Consider the following 18,529-nt stretch of genomic DNA (forward strand, 5'->3'; position numbering starts at 1 on the left):
TAGCAAAAATCTATCCTAAAATTTAGGGACAAAATAAGTAAGTAAGTAAGTAAATGTGGATGGAGCCCTGGGTTCAATTTCCAGTACAAAAAAAAAAAAAAAAAGGTACAAGGACTGTTTAAATAAAACCTGATATGTCCAGTGTAAAGACTAACTGGCCCTCTGTCCTCCCCGACTTAGCTCCCAGAGTGCTAGCAGGAAAGAACTGACCCTTCACACCGGACAGAGGTGGGATCGCTTCTGGTGAATCTGAGCTGGCCAGGAGGAAACTCTTAAAGACACCAGCATTAGGATTTCCTCAACTAATGATTCAGCCTGATCCTCTTAAAGTGCTGCCTTTACTCTCAGTGAAAAGTTATAAAAAGCATTAGAAAATCTGTAATGTGAAACCTAGAAACCAAAACAAACAGGAAGCAACAGTTGGGGAGACAAAAATATACTAAGGGACACGAAAGTGTTTTGTTCTTTTTAAAAGTGTTTTAAAAATTTTTATTTTATTTTTATAATCTATCTTGGGGCCGGGGATACAGCTCAGTGGCACAAGCACCCACCTGGCAGATGTTGGGGTTGTGAGTTTGACCCCTAGTACAAATAAATAAATAAAAATAATCTATCTTTAGTTTCTTCAGGCAGATAGTAAGGGAAAATTGCAATCATAAAAGAGGAACAGAGTACTTTTTAAAAAGTAGAATATTCTGAGAACAAAAGTTTTTGAAAGCACAATAAATAAATTTAAGAAGTTGAGAAAAATCCTAGTAACTAGGCTAAAAGACAAAGACTTAGAAAATAACAAAAATTATTGATTTTTCAATAGAAAACTGGTCCAAAATATTCAATATAGAAGTGCCAGGCATTCCAGAAAGAAAACAGAAGTAAATGGGGTGGTGAGAGAAGGCATCAGTGGAACAATAAACATTTTCCAAAATTTAGAGACCTGAGTTTTCAGAGTGAAGGGACTCGGCACAATAGATGAAAATAGACACAAGTTAGGCACATTGTCACAGAACTGCAGAACACTGGGACCAACATTAGGAAAAGTTCAAGTTCCTACAAACTTTAGCAAGCAAAGACAGGTCACAAAAGAAGTGTCAGGAATCAGATTGGCTTCAGACTAACCAAAAACTATAAGAGAAGCTAACCTAAGAGACAATGGAGAAACTGTTCTAGAATTCCAAAAGGATTCTGAATCTGCTCATATTATTACTCTAATATGCATCTTTTTTTTTTTTTTTTTTTTTTTTTTTTTTTTTGAGCAAGCTGTCATTGTCATCCAGGCTGGTTCTGAACACACTATATGGCCCTTGAGTTCGCAGCAGTCCTCCTGCCTGAGCCTCCCAAGTGCTGGGATTATAGGCGTGCACTACCATGCCCAGTTGACATGCATTTTGGGGACAGGAAGCTACTTAAAAACACACTGCCTGTCTACAGTGTCCACGTCCACACAGTCATAAATGAGTAAAAAAGACATGAGATTCAAGAAACAGTTCTACCTATAAAGAAACACATAGGAAATACACAGGAAGATGAAGAGGTGTGACTCCAAGATCGTATCTGTGCAGTGGATACTGAGGACAAATAGACCATAAGGGCAAAAGGTTGTAGGAGAGAGCTCCTTAGTAAAAATAAAAGTTGACAAAAAGCTAATAGAAATGAACTTCTCAAAGAAGGCAACTAACTGGCCGAGAGTTAGAGACTGAATTATTAAGAATTACAGGGAGCCAAGCATGGTGATGCCTGCCTCTAATCCCAGCACTCGAGACTCAGGCAGGAAGATTGTCACAAATTTGAGGCCAGCGTGGGCTACATAGAGTTCAAGGTCACCCTGAAGTGCATAGTGAGACCCTCGTAGTAGTACTCACTCCTACCTGAATACTTACTTTGCACTCAGACACAATCATGAGTAGTCTGACCAGCAGGTTTAAGAAGTTACATGTGGTAGTTTTAACATTTCTTTAACATTCTTCCTGTAGTTTATTGCTACAGTACAGTCTCTTCTGTCTTGACTAACATGCAAAATCCTTATTTCTAAGGAAGGGGAAAAATTGTGCAGGAAAGAAAATAAAGTTACTGTTTACTCCAGCGCTCAACAATGAAAAGTAACTGTGTAGTCCGAGTAACATAAAGGCTAACAAATAAACTTACAAAAATTGTGATATAATGATATCGGCAACTTAGGGGACAGGGAAACAAGAATGCCAGGTACTTAACTTGTTACTTTGTCAAAAACTCAAATTTAGAGAAAACTCCATGTTTTCAACTGCCTTGTAAATCACAGCTGATTTCAGAGATAGAGAAAAAAGTATAAACATTAATGATACATTCCAAAATGTGGAGAAATCTACAAAATCATGTGAAACAAAAGTCTAGAGAAAGCCATATGAAACCAGACAGCACTCACAGAAATGATGGGAGAATTGCAGCTCAAGAAAACACATTCTTTAATTATGCCAGATCATATAATCCCTAGATTATACGAAAAATAAAATAAGCTTTATTTTGAGAAGCTGGACATTGTCTCAGTGTTGTTCTACAACAGACGCAGACGACGTTGGGATAAGTGCTGGAATCCTCTCTATTTCCTGGTACTGTGCCAAATAGAAAATAAACATTATTTCAGTATCGCTTTGAGGACAATCAATGAAGCCAGAAACATTTCTCATTTCCAAATAAACTATTTTGATTTTTACACATAACTTGTTCTACATTACAAAATCTACTAAAAAACACAAGTTGAATTACTATCAATTTAAAGCTTTTATTTTGCTTTTTTGTCTGAGACCAGAGTCTCACTTCATTTGACTAAGCTGAAATCAGACTTGAAAGCCTCCTGCCTCAGCCTCCACAGTAGCTGAGATGCAATACCATACTACTAATTTACATCTACCATTATTAAATATGTTCTCTAGAAAAAATATGTACGTACTTATGTTGTGTGTATATGTGCACTCACAAGGATTCGGCCCATTATTTTTTGTTTGTTTTTTGAGACAGTGTCTTTATCACACTGTAGTGCAGACTGGCCTTCATCAAGTTGGGTAGTCCAGGCTGGCTGGGAACCTGCAGCAATTTTCCTGCCTCAGCCTCCCGAGTGCTGGGATTCCAGGTGTATGCCACATGCCCAAACCATTATCCTTTTTGACTTCATAAATACCTACAATAGGGGCTGGGGATTTAGCTCAGCAGCTTAAGCACCTGCCTGGCAAGCATGTGATAGTGAATTCAATCTCCGGTACCAAAAAAAAAGTCACTATTTTATTCCACCATTTCCTCAGCATTTGAATGCTCCTGGGATACAACCTAACAGTTATGAACGTACAAAATTTTTTTTTTTGGAAAGTAGGAAAGAAACAAAAGCAAACTCTTACTTCTATCCAGTTATTTTGGTGGAAGGTCCCCAAATGATGTAGGGAAATGAAACTCCCAGCCTTTTAGACATGAAAACGCCAAGTTCATGTCTCTAAAATTGAGAAATGAATTCTAGGAACAATGCAGGCTAGGAGTAGGAAGAATTTATTGAGAGAAAGAAAGCTTCTAAGAGGCACAGAGGGGAGCCCAGACAATGGGTGGCCCCAAACTTACTGACTTATTTAATCATTTACAAACATTTGTAGGACTCTGGCACGCCCAATTTTAAACAGAAGGGATACAGCATACAACAATAAATATACAGACAAAAATCCTTGCTCTCATGAAGCTTACATTGAAATAAGCTGGAAAAAAATGATATAGATTGTCAGAATATGTTAATTGCTACAGAATAATAAAATATAAAAGGTAAAAAGAGGAGTGAGAGGCAACCACAAGGAAACTGACTCACCTATTCAGACGTGATTTTTATGGAAAAACTCTGGAATTATACAAAAAAATTTAAATGTTGCGTGGATGAAAAATAACTATCCTAACTGAAAAGGGTCAAGTTTTAAAATCTTAGGCAAGGGCAGGGAGTAGGTAGTAATAACAGGAGTGGGAAGACTTGCATTTTAGTCTCCCGAGGGCCAGCATTACAAGGCACAGGGAGGAGGTCAGTAAAGCGTCACCGCAGTGGCTGTCTGAGAAGGGCGGAAGGAATGTAAAACCATGGCGAAAAAGGCTGATGTGTTCACAGACCTCCAGCTGCCGGAAGCCTTTGGCTTCAGTGTGTTTCTGTCCTTAAATGACTGTTCTACTTTTGGTTCAATTTACCTTAGTTGGCAAGTGCTCGGTGTTTTGTTCCTTTTTAAAAAGGTTTAGATAGGGGGCTGGGAATTTAGCTCCTGCCTTGCAAGTGTGTGGTCGTGAGCTTGATCCCTAGTACTGGTAAAAAAAAAAAAAAAAAAAAAAATTAGATAGATCCAATGAAGTTCATACTAACATACTAACATATCATCTTGCCACTTAACATTTTATATACAAATAAGTAATCTTTTTTTTGAGAAAAGGTCTCATTATGCAGTTTAGGCTGGTCTTGAGCCCAGGCTAGCCTGGAACTCACGGTGATCCCCCTGCCCAGCCTCCCAAATCCTGGGGTTACAGAATACGCCACTACGCCTAGCTCTAGGTAATCTTGACTACTCCAGGGCCACCAACAGCATCTTGTTTCCAGTGCCTTCCAAGAAACTAGAAGATTTCCAATTCCCAGACACTGACTGCAGTCATATATGAAATAATGCTTTGTAAAAAAAAGGAAACTCTGCCACTGTTGTTAGACAGTCATTTGTCTATCTTACTAATTCAGGAAAAAAGTTAAAGGGAGGAAAATGAAATAGCTAAAACTTTTTCCACAAACAGGGTGACTATTTTTCTTTTCTGTTATTGTAAAACAAACACATGCGTCAAAATGACCTTTTAGATGAATGAATAAAGAAAATACTGGGCCCAGAATATAGCTCAGTGGCACAAGCACCTACCTGGCAAGCACAAGGTCCTGAATTCGATTCCTGGTACCAAAAAAAAATACTGTACATGCATACAGTGAAATATTCAGCCATAAACAGGAAGGCAAGCAAGGCCTGGTGACACATGCCTCTCATTCAAGCACTTGGGAGACTGAGGCAGAGGATCACTGAGAGTTCAAGTCCAGCCTGAACTAATAGCAAGACCTTGTCTCAAAAATAAATAAGTAAATAAATAAGGATATCTTGTCATACACAGAAATATGCATGAACCTTAAAGACAACATGTTAAATGAAATAAGCTAGTCAGAAAGACAGATACTGCATGATTCCACTAAATGAGGTATCTAAGGATTTGATTTACCAAAGTAGAAGGTGGAGTGCTGGTTGTCAGAGGATGGGAGACAGAGAGAGTGGGAATTGTGAGTATAGAGTCTTAGTCATGAAACAGGAAAGATTAGAGTGCTGTAGTACCCTACAGCACGGTACTTGTAATTAATGATATTAACATTATATCCATAATCCCAGCATTCAGGAGGCTAAGACAAGAGGGTCACAGGGAGTTCAAGGCCAGCCTGGGCTACGTAGCAAGACCTTGTTCCAAAAACCTCTTAAAAAAGAGAAGGTAGATCTCGTGCTATTTATTTTCACTACCATTTTCAAATGTAATTTACTTTTAAACTTATATATAAAAACATGAAAGTTGTATGTATTTATGAGGTACCTTATGATATTTTGATATACTGTATAATGTTTAAATCAGATTAAGCATATCCATCTACATTCAAAATCCTTTGGCTTTTTGAAATATACAGTACATTATTAACTAGAGTCACAATTTTTCTTAAAAATAATGAACCTTGGTCTTATAAAAATATATTGAAAGTTTAAAAAGGGGGGGCGCTGGGGATTTAGCTCAGCAATGTGAGCACCTGCTTGGCAAGCACAAGGTAATGAGTTTGATCCCTGGCACCAAAAAAAATGGAAAGCTCTGAGTCCAGATTATGCTCTGTACCATTTTTTTCCTTACAAAATCTATGCCAATTATCAAGTCTTTGGTTGCTAGCAACAAAACTGATGTGAAGACCTTAATTAAAAATGCAAATTACTAGAAGTATCTTTGAGGCCTAGAGTCTTGATAGCAAAATGGAAGACCAGGCTTGGAATAAAGCAAAAGAACCCAGGTGTTCTCCTCCGACAGAACCACAGGAAGCCTGTGTGGTCCCCTGGTGTTTCTACCTGCTCACTCACTGCTGTAAGAAGCCCCCAAAGAGCCAGGGCTTTAGCTTAGCAGTGCAGCACTTGCCTGGCAAGCATGAAGTCCTGAGTTTGATTCCTGGTACCAAAAACAAGAACCCCAGGGGCTGGGGATTTAGCTCAGCGGCATAAGCACCTGCCTTTCAAGCAGGCGGTCGTGAGTTCGATCCTTGGTACCGATAAAAATGAAAAAGACAAAAAAAAAAACAAAACCAAGAACCCCCCAAAGGCCAGCTGGCACCCTCAGCTGCTAATTCAGTAGAAGCATCACAGGGTTCTGTAGTGAAAGCATTGCTCCCTTGAATACTAAAATCTTTATGTCAGCAAAGTTCAGAATCACAGGGATTAGAAGCAACAAAAAATGTTAGTGGCTCGTACAATTGTGAGCGGCCTGTCACCCTTTGCTTCCAACGCCGCAGCTTCTGTGTATGGGGCAAAATGCCGCTTACTGTGCTGCTCAGCATTGCTGTGAATGCTCGGCTACTTCTTTTCCATCTCTGCCTTTGGGAGGAAAAAAGTCCACATTAGTAGCATTGATAGAAGTTCCACAAGTGGCAGGGTTCATTTTTCCACTGATCTTTGAGTTCACCAGAGTAGGGTGTGAATGCTAACATATTCAGAACTATCGGGAAAGCAGGTTTGGGTTTTTTTCGAATTGATTATAGGAAAACTCAAGTAAGATAATGGACTCAAGGGGTACTTCAGAACAGGCGTCCCAGCTGCGTGAGCTGTGCTGCTACTCCAGGTGCATGTAGGTCCCACCCCACACTTCTGCTTATCTGTGTGACTTTTGCTTGGTGACAAAGCTGCAGACTGGTGAATCAGAGAGCATCCAACCCCTGGTAAGCCCTCAGGTTGCACAGTCATTTGGTGTTCTGCAGCCAGGGATTTAGGCTCTATCAAAGCCAGGTCATAAGCCAAGAACTATTTTTCAAAGGTATAATAGCCTTTGACAACAAGTATGCTTTAGTCCAAAGTGCTAATCCTGTAATTGTCTAGTAGGGGCTGCCCTGTACACAACAGAGCATCTCAGTGTGCTATCAGCACTTTAAACAAGTACCGTTAGGTCTGATGGCTCATCATCCAAATGGCTACATTGCTTGCATTGTAGCTTTGACTAGCCAAAAGGCTTTTCTTGTTTTCAGTCAATTTTTTTTCTTTTCCTTGTTTGTTTGTTTGTTTGTTTGTTTTTAAACAGGGTCTTGGTCTGTAGCCCATACTGACCTTGAACCCTCCTAAGTGCTGGGATGATAGGTGTGTGCCTCCATGCCCAGCACTTTCAGCCCTGTTAAAACTAGTAGCCTTTTGGGTTTCACTTAGTGGATCAGAGAAGCACATTATACTATACAAGTTTCCTCCAGAATAAAAAAAGTCTATCAAATAGTGTGCATTTTCTTCTTGATAGGGGCACAAAATATTATGACTTACCTTTGGTTTCATCAACATGCACCTGATTAAAGGAGCCCATTCCCCTAGAAACTTCACGGAGATTACCGGCCACTATATTTTTTATTTGATATAGTGCACATGCATGTGTTTGTGTGTGTCATGTAATTTTTTTGAGACAGGATCTCACTTTGTCATTTAGACTGGCCTTGAACTAAGTATGGAGCTCAGGCAGACCACAAACGCACACCTGTCCTCTTGCCTCAGCCTCCTGAGTGCTGGTATTACAGGTGTGTGCCATCTTGCCCACCTTTTATATATCTTTAGAATGTATACATTTCTGAAAGTGTATTCACCATTCCTCCAGTTCTGATAATGCTCTTAGCAACACAGCAACCTGAGTGTGGAAACATAAAATCACACTACTAATGTTGGACAACCTTCTTTTTTTGAACTCCAATTGTCTCTTTTCTTCAAATTTCCTTTCTTTGTCTCTTTCTCTGTCATTTCTTCTATTTCCCCAACAGTAATGTACACAATTCTGAGCAAATCAACCATTCATTCAGTTACTAAGATGTAATGAGAACTCACTATGTGTCAGGGACTGAAAACCAGAGGTATTCAGCAAGGAGCAAAGTACACATGTCACCTGCAAGGTTCCCACAGTTAGCAAGCTGGTGCCTGCATCCAAAAGGAGGGAGAAAGACGGCTGTGCAAGAATACTGCAGACACAGTTATCCTGCCACCGACCCGAGAAACAAACTCTTAGCAAACAGAACAGCATCTTTCCTTCTGTAGGGGAATTAAAAGGGTAAAATGTTCCTCCAGTTCTCTTGTGCAGAGAAAGATTGAATGGAAATTCCACTTCTTCCTAAACGTAAGGAGAGGAAGAGTTTCTCTAAATATTGGCAGTACCCCGCCTTAGGATTGGTTATAATTAATTCATCGTGACGCAGTTTGCCTGGGTTGAGTGACTTTCCCCAGAAGTATTCAGCTGCCTTCTGAACTGAACCAGAGATAGCATTTTCCCAAATGAATATAAAGAGGGGGAGGGACTCACTGAGCTATTTCCAGAGCGCAGTTATAATGGTACCTCACAGAGCCTGAGATGTAGAAGAATGTGCAGATATCTGGCCTGACCCACAAGCTCTGTGGAGTTAATTCTTGCACAACAAACATGAAACTTAAATCAATTTATTTCTTCTTTCCCTGTCTTTTCTTTGTTTTCCTCTGGCCCGTCCTCCCAGTTATTTTCTTTTCATTCAGTGAGATTTTCAAGGCCCAGAAGGAAGTAGATAAAAGGAAACATGTAACAAGATATCATTGCTTACAAGGAATCATTACTCCTAAATTCTTTACAGGGAGATCTCCCTACCTAGTTCCTTAGAATCTGTTCCCCACCTCCTCAATGCCTTCAAGAACTTCTAGAGACATAAGGGAAGAACGTCCTGAGAAAAACAGATTATTTCCTCATTTCTCTGCAAGACCTGAATTCCAAGTCAAGTTTTCCATCTGAAGCTCTGTCTCTTCCAAATGATTGATAGCAGGGATGTCCAGTTGATTTAGGGGACAATTGTATCTGATTTTCAAGCTTAACAGATTAGAATTCTAAACCTAATATCCAAATCCAATGCAAAAACTAGAGATCAAGATATTACACTAAAAATGATAGGTGTGTTATCAAGTCCTTTTATTCCAACTAATTATTGCTAAGATTTGTTTTATAGAGTGTATTACATATACTTTGACATAGTATTATTCTATAAAACTTTGCCAACTGAGTTTCAAATGAATTAAATACAAAAAAAATTAAATACAAACTGAGTAGTGATACTCATCTATAATCCCAGCTACTTAGGAAACTGAAGCAGGAGGATAAAAAGTTCAAGACCAGCCTGGACAGTATAGTGTGACTCAGCTTAAACATAAGAAGCGCTGGAAAGGTGTTGAAAGCCCAGGGTTCAATCCCTAGTACCATAAAAGAACACAAAGTGCTAGAAAACATGTTAATTCCTACAGTGTGAGTGTGCCTCTGCATATACAAGTATTCCAGTATTGAGTTATCTTTTTTGTTTTTTGTTGTTTTGTGTTTTGTTTTGTTTTGAGACAGGGTCTCACTCTGCAGTTCAGGCTGGCCTTGAGCTCACTGTGCAGCCCAGGCTGGTCTCAAACTTGCAGCGATCCCCTGCCTCACTCCCGAGTATTGAGTTTCCAATTACCAAACAAAAGTGTTTCTAAAATTTCTACTAATGATAAGTTAAATGGGGTGAAGGGAAGACTGAAGACTTGATGCAGAATGAACTAAAGTTTTTAGTCCAATCATACAGGCTTAGTTAAGTTTCTGCTGCGACAGTGCCCATCTTCCTAAAGGCCTAAGTATGAAGATGAGTGGTAAAAGGATAACAAATTAATTATGCTTCAAAGTTTTTAAAAGGCAACAAACTGCATTATTCTTAGCTTGCCAAAGATGGTGATAGGTTTGGCTGTCTTGTTTTGTTTTGTTTTGCTTTGTTTTGTTTTGTTTTGTTTTGTTTATTAGTCTCTCTACAGTACGGTAGCCCTCAGAACCTTTTTAGAAATAGTCACTTGGGACTCTATGAGAAATTCCAAGGAGAAACTGGGAGGCAGGAAAAATAGAAAAGAAAGATAAAATGTTTCCTTCACACTCCGACAACAAAGGTGTTCCTGATATTGGGTCACTGAACTGAGCTGTGGTTTTAGCAGGGGACAGTGAAGGTTTAGAAAAGTTGGAAAGCCAAGTGCCAGGCAACTGCTGACCAATCAGTTTGAGTAAGGGGCATGCCAGCTTTCCCCTCTGACTAGTTTATCCATGGAATATACATTGAATTGTATCTCGCATTTACCAACCAATATGATTATTAGATATAGTGCATAGGTGAAAAAAAATGACTCGAAAGGAGCACGAAATTAAGTAGAGGACATACCAGCAAATCCAATCAAGACATTACAAAAGTTGATACAGTTATAAGGCAAGCATGCCAACAGTTCAAAAGAATTAGAAGGCATGTCTAAGAAAGATCAGTGGCAGGGAAGACTTCTCAGATAAGATAATTCTTTTTTGGGGGGGGGTACTGGAAATCGAACTCATGACTGTTGTAGCTTGGCATAACTGATGCCATCTTGAGCCCTGCATTTAACTAGTGCCCTGTATTTAAGTGCCCTGTAGTGCCCTGTAAAATGGAAAAATACTCAGGGTATAAGTCCCATGAGAAAAGCAAAATGAGCTGTACCCACAGGAGAAAAATTAATCTGGTCAACAAAAGAAGCAGGATGCAAGTGTCAACCAAAAATTAATGTAAGATTCTAGCTAAATTGTTTCCAACAGGATGTCTTTTTGTGGGTCTCTGTTTTTAAAACACTATAACTTTCCAGTTCAAGGCTACTTGGAAAGACTCTGAAACAGGTCTGAGTGGTCACTGAGCTCAGCTAATTAAATCCCAAATTTATCAATTTGGCCGCCTGGATTCCTATATTGTTAATGAACCCACTTCAGTGACGTTGTGTAGGCTGGGCTAGCACCTCACTGCTGAGCTGTATCCCTGGCCCCCTTTTTTGATAAGGTATTACTGGGTAGCCTGTGCTGGCCTCCAACTCATGATCTGTGTGCCTCAGTCTCCCACGTGCTCACATTACAAGCTGAGTATGTTTCTTGAAATGACTATTAAAAGAGCAGTATGAATTTACTGGATAGAAAAGAGATTGAAAATATTCTAAGTAGAGAAAACACGGGGCTGGGGATTTAGCTCAGCGGCATAAGCACCTGCCTTGCAAGCAGGCGGTCGTGAGTTCGATCCCTGGTACCGATAAAAACTGGAAAAGACAAAAAAAAAAAAAAAAAAAGTAGAGAAAACACAAGTGAGTACAGAGTACAAGAAACAAAACAGGCTTGGCATATAGCTTGGTGGTAGAGCACTTGCTTAGCGTGCACAAGGCCCTAGATCTAATCCTCAGTACCTTGGAAGGAAGGAGAAAGAAAGGAAAGGAAGGGAGGAGAGGCGAGGGAAGAAGGAAGGAAGGGAGGATGAACCTTCATCTTGCCTCATAATTCAACCAGGAAACAGATGGCACAAATGTACATTAACTGAAAAGAACTTAATGAAGTGACTGTTTCCAAAGATGTCAGAGGCACCAAAACAGATGGTGACACATTCAGGAACAGCAACGGTGGGAAGCCATTAACCACCCGCCTGGAAGAGGCAAGTGAGGAGAATGGTGTCATCCAAACCTGGGGACGAGGCTGAAGCAGGAGAGTCTTGAGTTCACACCTAGCCCAGGCTGCGTTGCTAATGGCCGTCTCAAAAAAAAACCAAAAACAAAACCTGGTGACAGTTTGGCTATGAGAGATGCACTCCTGCAACAGGAGCTTTGATGTAGAGGAATACAACCACCGCCCAACAGAGACAGCCACAGCCTGCCAGAGACAAAACACTGGAGAGACCCTGATACGGCTTACGTCTGAATGTCCCCCCTAAAGCTCCATGCAGTCATAGCGGGTGCTTTTCAGAGGTGCTTGGATCTAGGGTGTGTGCTTCTGGGATCAAGGATGTGATGCTAGGAGGATTCGTGGTACAGTGCTGGGATCACCCTGGGTGTGAGTGCTACTCACCTTCAGGATGATAGCCTGGGTAAGATACAAGGGACAGAAAGAGGTGCTGCTGGTTGCTATAGCTTGCTGCCTTTCCACCTTCTTCCTGCCATAAAATGTTTCTCTTCTGTGAACCCCTCTGCCACGCCACCCTGCCTTGGAGCCAGCAACTGTGAACTAAAACCTCTACAAACTGTGAGCCAAATAAACCTTCCCTTCTTAAACTTTGAACATTGGATATTTTGTCTCAGCAACAAGGAAAGTAACTGAGATAGATGCTCTGGCTTCTCTTTCCCCTATTTTCCAGACACTAACCCCCTTGGCTGACCCCTACTGTAAAGCAGAGGGCAAGGGAATTTGTACAGACCAATTTCCTGAGACCTGAAGAGAAGTGAAGGCTAATGTAAGGGAGCAGAGAATCATTCATAGCCAGGTCCAAACCACATTCTGATTCTTAAATTGGTTTAGCATAAGAATATACCTGTACCTAACACTAGCACAAGTCTGTCTTAGTTGGTACAAATTTCCACAGAACAAAGGATTTAAACGATGGAATTTATTTGTCGTCAGGTGAGATTTGGGTGCTGGCATTTTTAGGTTCTGATGAACCTCTTCTGGTTGTGGACTCGCATCTGCTCATTACCTTTCTGGGTATAAAGAACAAAAGAGAGCCCTCTAGTGTCTCTTTCATAAGGGCACTGATCCCATTCATGAGGACCTCACCACCTGGATTACATTGCAAGGGACTCACCGCCTAACACCATCTCATTAACAATCAGAATTTTAACATAACACATGAACACACATTCAGTTCATGAAACTGCCCTATTTTCCCCTAAACTGTTAGAGGAGGGGGTTTGCATTACATGACAAGAAGGATTTTTACTATCTGATTTGCTGTGCAACCTTGGCCCTTCTTTAGTCCTTCAGTATGCCTACTTTTAACACAAGGGTATAAAATTATTCAACGAGATATTTAAAAACAAAAACAAGTAATCATAAGACAGTGCAAGCAACACACCACTTAAGTGATTATTTACCTATCTAAGCATTACTACTTTATTTATTTCAGACAGGGTCGGCTATGTAGTTCAGGCTATCCTTGAACTGACTATGAAGCCCCGGGTGGCCTAGAACTCACTGTGATCATTCCAGTCTCAGGTATAAGTGCTGGATTAGGCCGTCACACCTGGCCTGACCATTACTACTTTAATGTTTGTTGGAGTATGAAACAGGGTTGCATATCAGTCTCATGAAATAGTGTTCACTTACGATACTTCATATTGGATTTAGGTATTTTCATATTTGATTATGGTGGTACATTGTTTGAAGTAGGGGGAAATAACATGTTGTCCTTATATATCTTTATTTCTCTTTATTTTTCAGATCAATAACTCGATCATATTACCGCAACTCAGTTGGTGGATTTTTAGTATTTGACATTACTAACCGACGATCTTTCGAACATGTGAAAGATTGGCTAGAAGAAGCAAAAATGCACGTACAGCCATTTCAGATCGTATTTCTGCTAGTGGGACATAAATGCGATTTAGCTTCACAACGTCAGGTTACAAGGGAAGAAGCTGAAAAACTTTCTGCAGACTGTGGAATGAAATACATTGAAACCTCAGCCAAAGATGCAACAAACGTTGAGGAATCCTTCACAATCCTGACACGAGACATTTATGAACTTATTAAAAAGGGAGAAATTTGTATTCAGGATGGCTGGGAAGGGGTTAAGAGTGGTTTTGTTCCAAATACTGTACATTCTTCTGAGGAAGCAGTGAAGCCCAGGAAGGAGTGCCTCTGCTGACCTCAAAAATGCCAAAGAACCCACCAGAAGAGATTGGGTGTCTTTTCAGGGTAAATACCAATATTAACAGCAGAGTGTGCAATGAAAGCATTAAAAAAAATATATATATATATATATATATAAACCTGCACTAACGCTATTATGTTAGCTTTTTGGTTCAGAGCACCATGCTTACTTGTCAGACTACCGAATTAGATATTTTGCTAAATTATCAGGCAAAGCTGACAACTTTATCGAAACTGGACTATCTACATAATCACCTCCATTCTCATTTTTGTTAGAATATACCTGAGCTCGGTGCTCAGACATGTCAATACTATCCAATTTTTCTTAGATTTTTTGCTAACATATAGTCTGTTTAAAAGATTTTTATCAACAGTTATAGCTTTTGAGTTACTATTGAATGGTAAAGTGTATTTAAAAGTACACTGTTCATGTACAAAGTAAACAATCTCAGAAATATTGACTAGGATTAAAGTAGCAATTTCTTGTCTAAGGTACCAGGTTTTTTAACATTCTCAGAAATATTTATCTTCCCTTATTCTTGCTTGAACATAAGAAATAAGTTTTATACTCATTTTTGTTTCCAGACTTATTACGCCTGAAAATTTTGTTTTATAAGCTATCTAAGGATTGAAACAAAATATTTTAAGCAAATATTTGTGACAACAAAAACAAAGGACCACTCAGAAGCAAATGTTTTGGTGTTACAGCCTACCATCCAAATTTTATTTACTGGCTTTTTTTAAAAATGCAGTTTACAGGCTAGGGATTTAGCTCAGCGGCACAAGCACACCTGTCTGGCAGGCGTGAGGTCATGAGTTCGACTCCTGGTTCCAAAAAATAATAATAACAATAATAATAATAATGCAGTTTACTTTAGCATATGTGTTGCTGAAAGAAGCACTAAAAATGCAATTTACTTTAAACTGTCATCAAAATTATCAATATAGCAAGAGAATGCTTTTAGTAACACCATTTCTGTCCAAGTAAGTTTTCAGATTTTCCCAATTCCAATATAAGAAGAGTATACAAAACTTTTTCTGATAATTAAAATGAGTTACTAGGTGCTTGATAAATTTAGCATTCAAACTGCATTTTAAAATCTTATCAGTACAAGGGAAGATAGAATAATCACTTAAGGGAATAAAATGACTTTCAAGTTCCCTAATCTTTAACTTTTAACTTCCTAACTTAGAATTTATTGATTAAACTCCTCTCTTGGAAGGGACCTTTTGATCATAATGCCAAATACTTTATAACATACATGTCTCTTCTGTAAATCATTCCTAATGACAAAGGGACACCAAATAATTTTGAAATCATACAATTTTTGTTGTTAAACTATTTAAGCTGCATTTGTTTGAAAGTCAATATGGTATAGTACAAAGAATATTAAATCAGAAAACCTAGGTCTAAACTTAGCGTGGCTGTACCAAAATTTGACCATGAGGATGTCAGTTGATCTCTTTAAGCATCATTTTTCTCACCTGTAAAATGAGTCTAGTAACCACATTTATTGAGCTTCATGAAGTTTTTTTGAGAATCAAGTAAATCATGTCGGGGGAAAAGCTTCATAAATAGGGAAAGCAATATACAAGTATGAGATTGGTATCAGCTTTTCATGAACCGCCCATATTTATAGTGGGTGAGAATTTTGTTTTCCCACATTCTTTCTTTTCATTTTTGTGCAGAGGGAGCAGAAACCATGTTTTCACGGACCTGAAAGAATTCTTGGTTGGTATTTATCCTCTGCCCTTTTACCATGAACACTGCTTCTCCAAAGCAGAAATGATAGAAAAGGCCCCAAAGAATTAATTCAATCAAAAGTCATGTTGAAATGTGTTTCTTATGCATTTTTCAAGTGGAGATTTAATTGCATTATCAAATACTGTTTCATTTTCTAGGCTCATGTATTTCTAGTAGTACTTATGAAAAGAGGAATATAAATGACAATGAACTCTAAAAGTTCTGAATATTTATAGTCAACTTTTTTAATGCCCTTAGGTTAACTTCGCATAAGTGAATTCAAATATAATTGGTCAGTTGACAAAATATAAATACTTGTCCCCAAAAATATGAAATCTATTTTTGCTGTTACAATTTTATTTATTTATTTATTTATTTAGGTCTTTTTCCTTTTTATCGGTACCAGGGATCGAACTCACAACTGCCTGCTTGCAAGGCAGGCGCTTATGCCGCTGAGCTAAATCCCCAGCCCCTGCTGTTACAATTTTATAAAGAACTTTTGGGGGGTAACAGGAATCAAACTGATGATCTTGCACTTGCCAAGTAGATGTTTATGCCACTGTGCTATATCGCTGGCCCTGCTGCTACAATTTTAAATCTTATAGTACAGTCTTCCATCAGTTCAAAGTGGCATAAGCTCAAATATCGAACACCTAACAGTAGTTTAAAGTACAGTCACCTGTGCCTGCTAGTAAAATTAAGCAACTAAAATACAATATGCAGTTTAACATTCAGTGGGCAACCTTTATAATACACGAGGTGAGACTAATATTTGAACTGAAAGATATGATATATTCCAAGATTTAGAATAAAACTAAGGAACTACACGAAACAAGTTGGAAGACAATGCCCCAAAACATCGGTATTTATATAAACACGACCATAGAACTCTTGTCTCACACCTGGATAACCATGCTTTGGTGTGCATATGCACACGTGTGTACATGTGGATACAACGAGAGATGTGGCAGAGGGAAACATGATCTAACTGGGTCACAAAATAGTAAAATTGGGCTAAATCATTTTTGACATAAGGCAGCTATTTTTGGGAAAACAGTTGTATGGTGAGTGACAACTCCAAAGATCTGTGTTCTTTAACTCTTTGGGGGGACAGGGGAAGGTACCAGGGATCAAACTCCCAACCCCGCACTTGCCATGTAGGCACTTGTGCTGCTGAGCTAAATCCCCAGCCCCTAAGGTCTGAGTTCTTAAACATGACTACCACGCATCTGTATCCCCTTAGCCAGGTATTTTATCCATACATATAGTACCCAATTTATTTTTTTTACACATCATAGAGAATATGGTCAATACTAAGAAGTAGTAAAAATATTTGCTCCAGGAAAAACATTTTGACTAAGTTTGTTAGAAATCAGGTATGTTGGTTTTATATTGAAATCACTGGGTTTAAAACTTTTTATTAATTTAGAGGCTAGAGAGCTGGGAATTTAGCTCAGTGGCCTAAGTGCCTGCCTGGCAAGTGTGAGGTTGTGAGTTTGATTCCCAGTACCACAAAAAAAAAAAAAAAAAAATTAGAGGCTAGAGATATAGATCCACGGTAGGGTGTCTGCACGAGCCCCTGCATATGATCCCCAGCACCATACACCAACAATACATACACATACTTAATTTTAACCACACTTAAATTAAAAGTGTAAAACTAATAAATGATATAACAAACTACCAAATAAGTTTGTATAATCTTTAAAAAGAAATGAAAAAACTGTCAATTGTATAGGAAACTTGCCCATGACAGGGATTTCTAATCTGGAGCTTTATTAACATTCTCAGTACATATAGTGATGAAGCAGTTTATTAAATGGTCAGCCTCAACCACAATGTTTAATCAGAATGCTGTTAGATGTGGCCTTTATATGCATAATAGTAGCAAACAAGATTTCTTGAGCCTGAAAACTTACGTGAGTTTACTCTAGGTTTCCAAAAGCCTGAAACACTCCATGACGTGTGTGTGTGCGTGCGTGTGTGTACCGAAACAATTTTTTATATTATTGTTAAGATAACTTTACCAGAAGAAAGTCTTTTTATCAAAATTTACATCATTAGGAAATTGAGTCTAAGGATTAATAGAATCATTTTAAGAGTATTTTTGTCAGTTTTTATACTGCTCTTGGTTCAATTAAAAGTCAAGTTTCCATTTACTTCAGAGTGCACAGTGTTTGAAAAACCTTTGGTAAGAAGGATTCACTGGACTAAAGATCCATTTCATAAGCTTTCTCTCTTGATTACCAGGAATTTCCCAGAAAGATTTAGCTTGAAAATTCAAAGAAGACATAGTTTTTGGGAGAGAAAATGAAAGACTACAAAGTATTTAGAGTTAAATCCTTGGTATTTTAAAAGAGTACATCCCCAGCTATAAGCTAACTCTTGGAAATTCCTCAGCTGATAATTAGCCAACTTTGCTTCAGAATCTTTCTAAATCTCAATGTTTCACCAAGTTTTTCTGAGCAAGTGACTTTCACCTGGTCATGAAATAAACAAATTCTCCTAAATCCGAGTGAACTGCTGCATGATCTGATATTCCTATAATGTTAATAACTGATGCAAGTGGACATGTGAATGAGCTGTGACAATCTCTTATCAATCATTACACAATCTGATTCACTTACTGCATATAATCATGGTAGAAAATAAATGAAAAATAACATTTAAAAGTTATTAAAATTAGTGTACCTTGTTATCTCTCTGAATAATTTTGTTTTTTTTAAAATAGTGCCTAACTCATTGTTTTATCTATGTGACATTAACTATGAATCCATGATTATCATTTTGAGTTAATCCTATTAAATGTGAGTTTTACATGCTTGACTTTAATTTACAATCCGATAG

The 18,529-nt window shown here is 38.5% G+C and overlaps 1 protein-coding gene across 1 annotated transcript in view; it reads left to right on the forward strand.

The window, feature by feature from the left end:
- Rab39a (RAB39A, member RAS oncogene family) overlaps nucleotides 1-15,185 on the forward strand; it is a 30,344-nt gene extending 15,159 nt beyond the window's left edge. The window contains exon 2 of the mRNA XM_003462374.4: nucleotides 13,507-15,185. Coding sequence (XP_003462422.1) covers nucleotides 13,507-13,933 — 427 coding nt within the window. The 3' untranslated portion in view covers nucleotides 13,934-15,185. The remainder of the gene's footprint in view (nucleotides 1-13,506) is intronic.
- The last annotated feature ends 3,344 nt before the right edge of the window (nucleotides 15,186-18,529 follow it).

Source organism: Cavia porcellus, unplaced genomic scaffold (genome assembly GCF_034190915.1).
Source record: "Cavia porcellus strain 051 isolate PalLab524CR breed Dunkin Hartley unplaced genomic scaffold, mCavPor4.1 scaffold_9, whole genome shotgun sequence".
NCBI classification, from domain to species: Eukaryota; Metazoa; Chordata; class Mammalia; order Rodentia; family Caviidae; genus Cavia; species Cavia porcellus.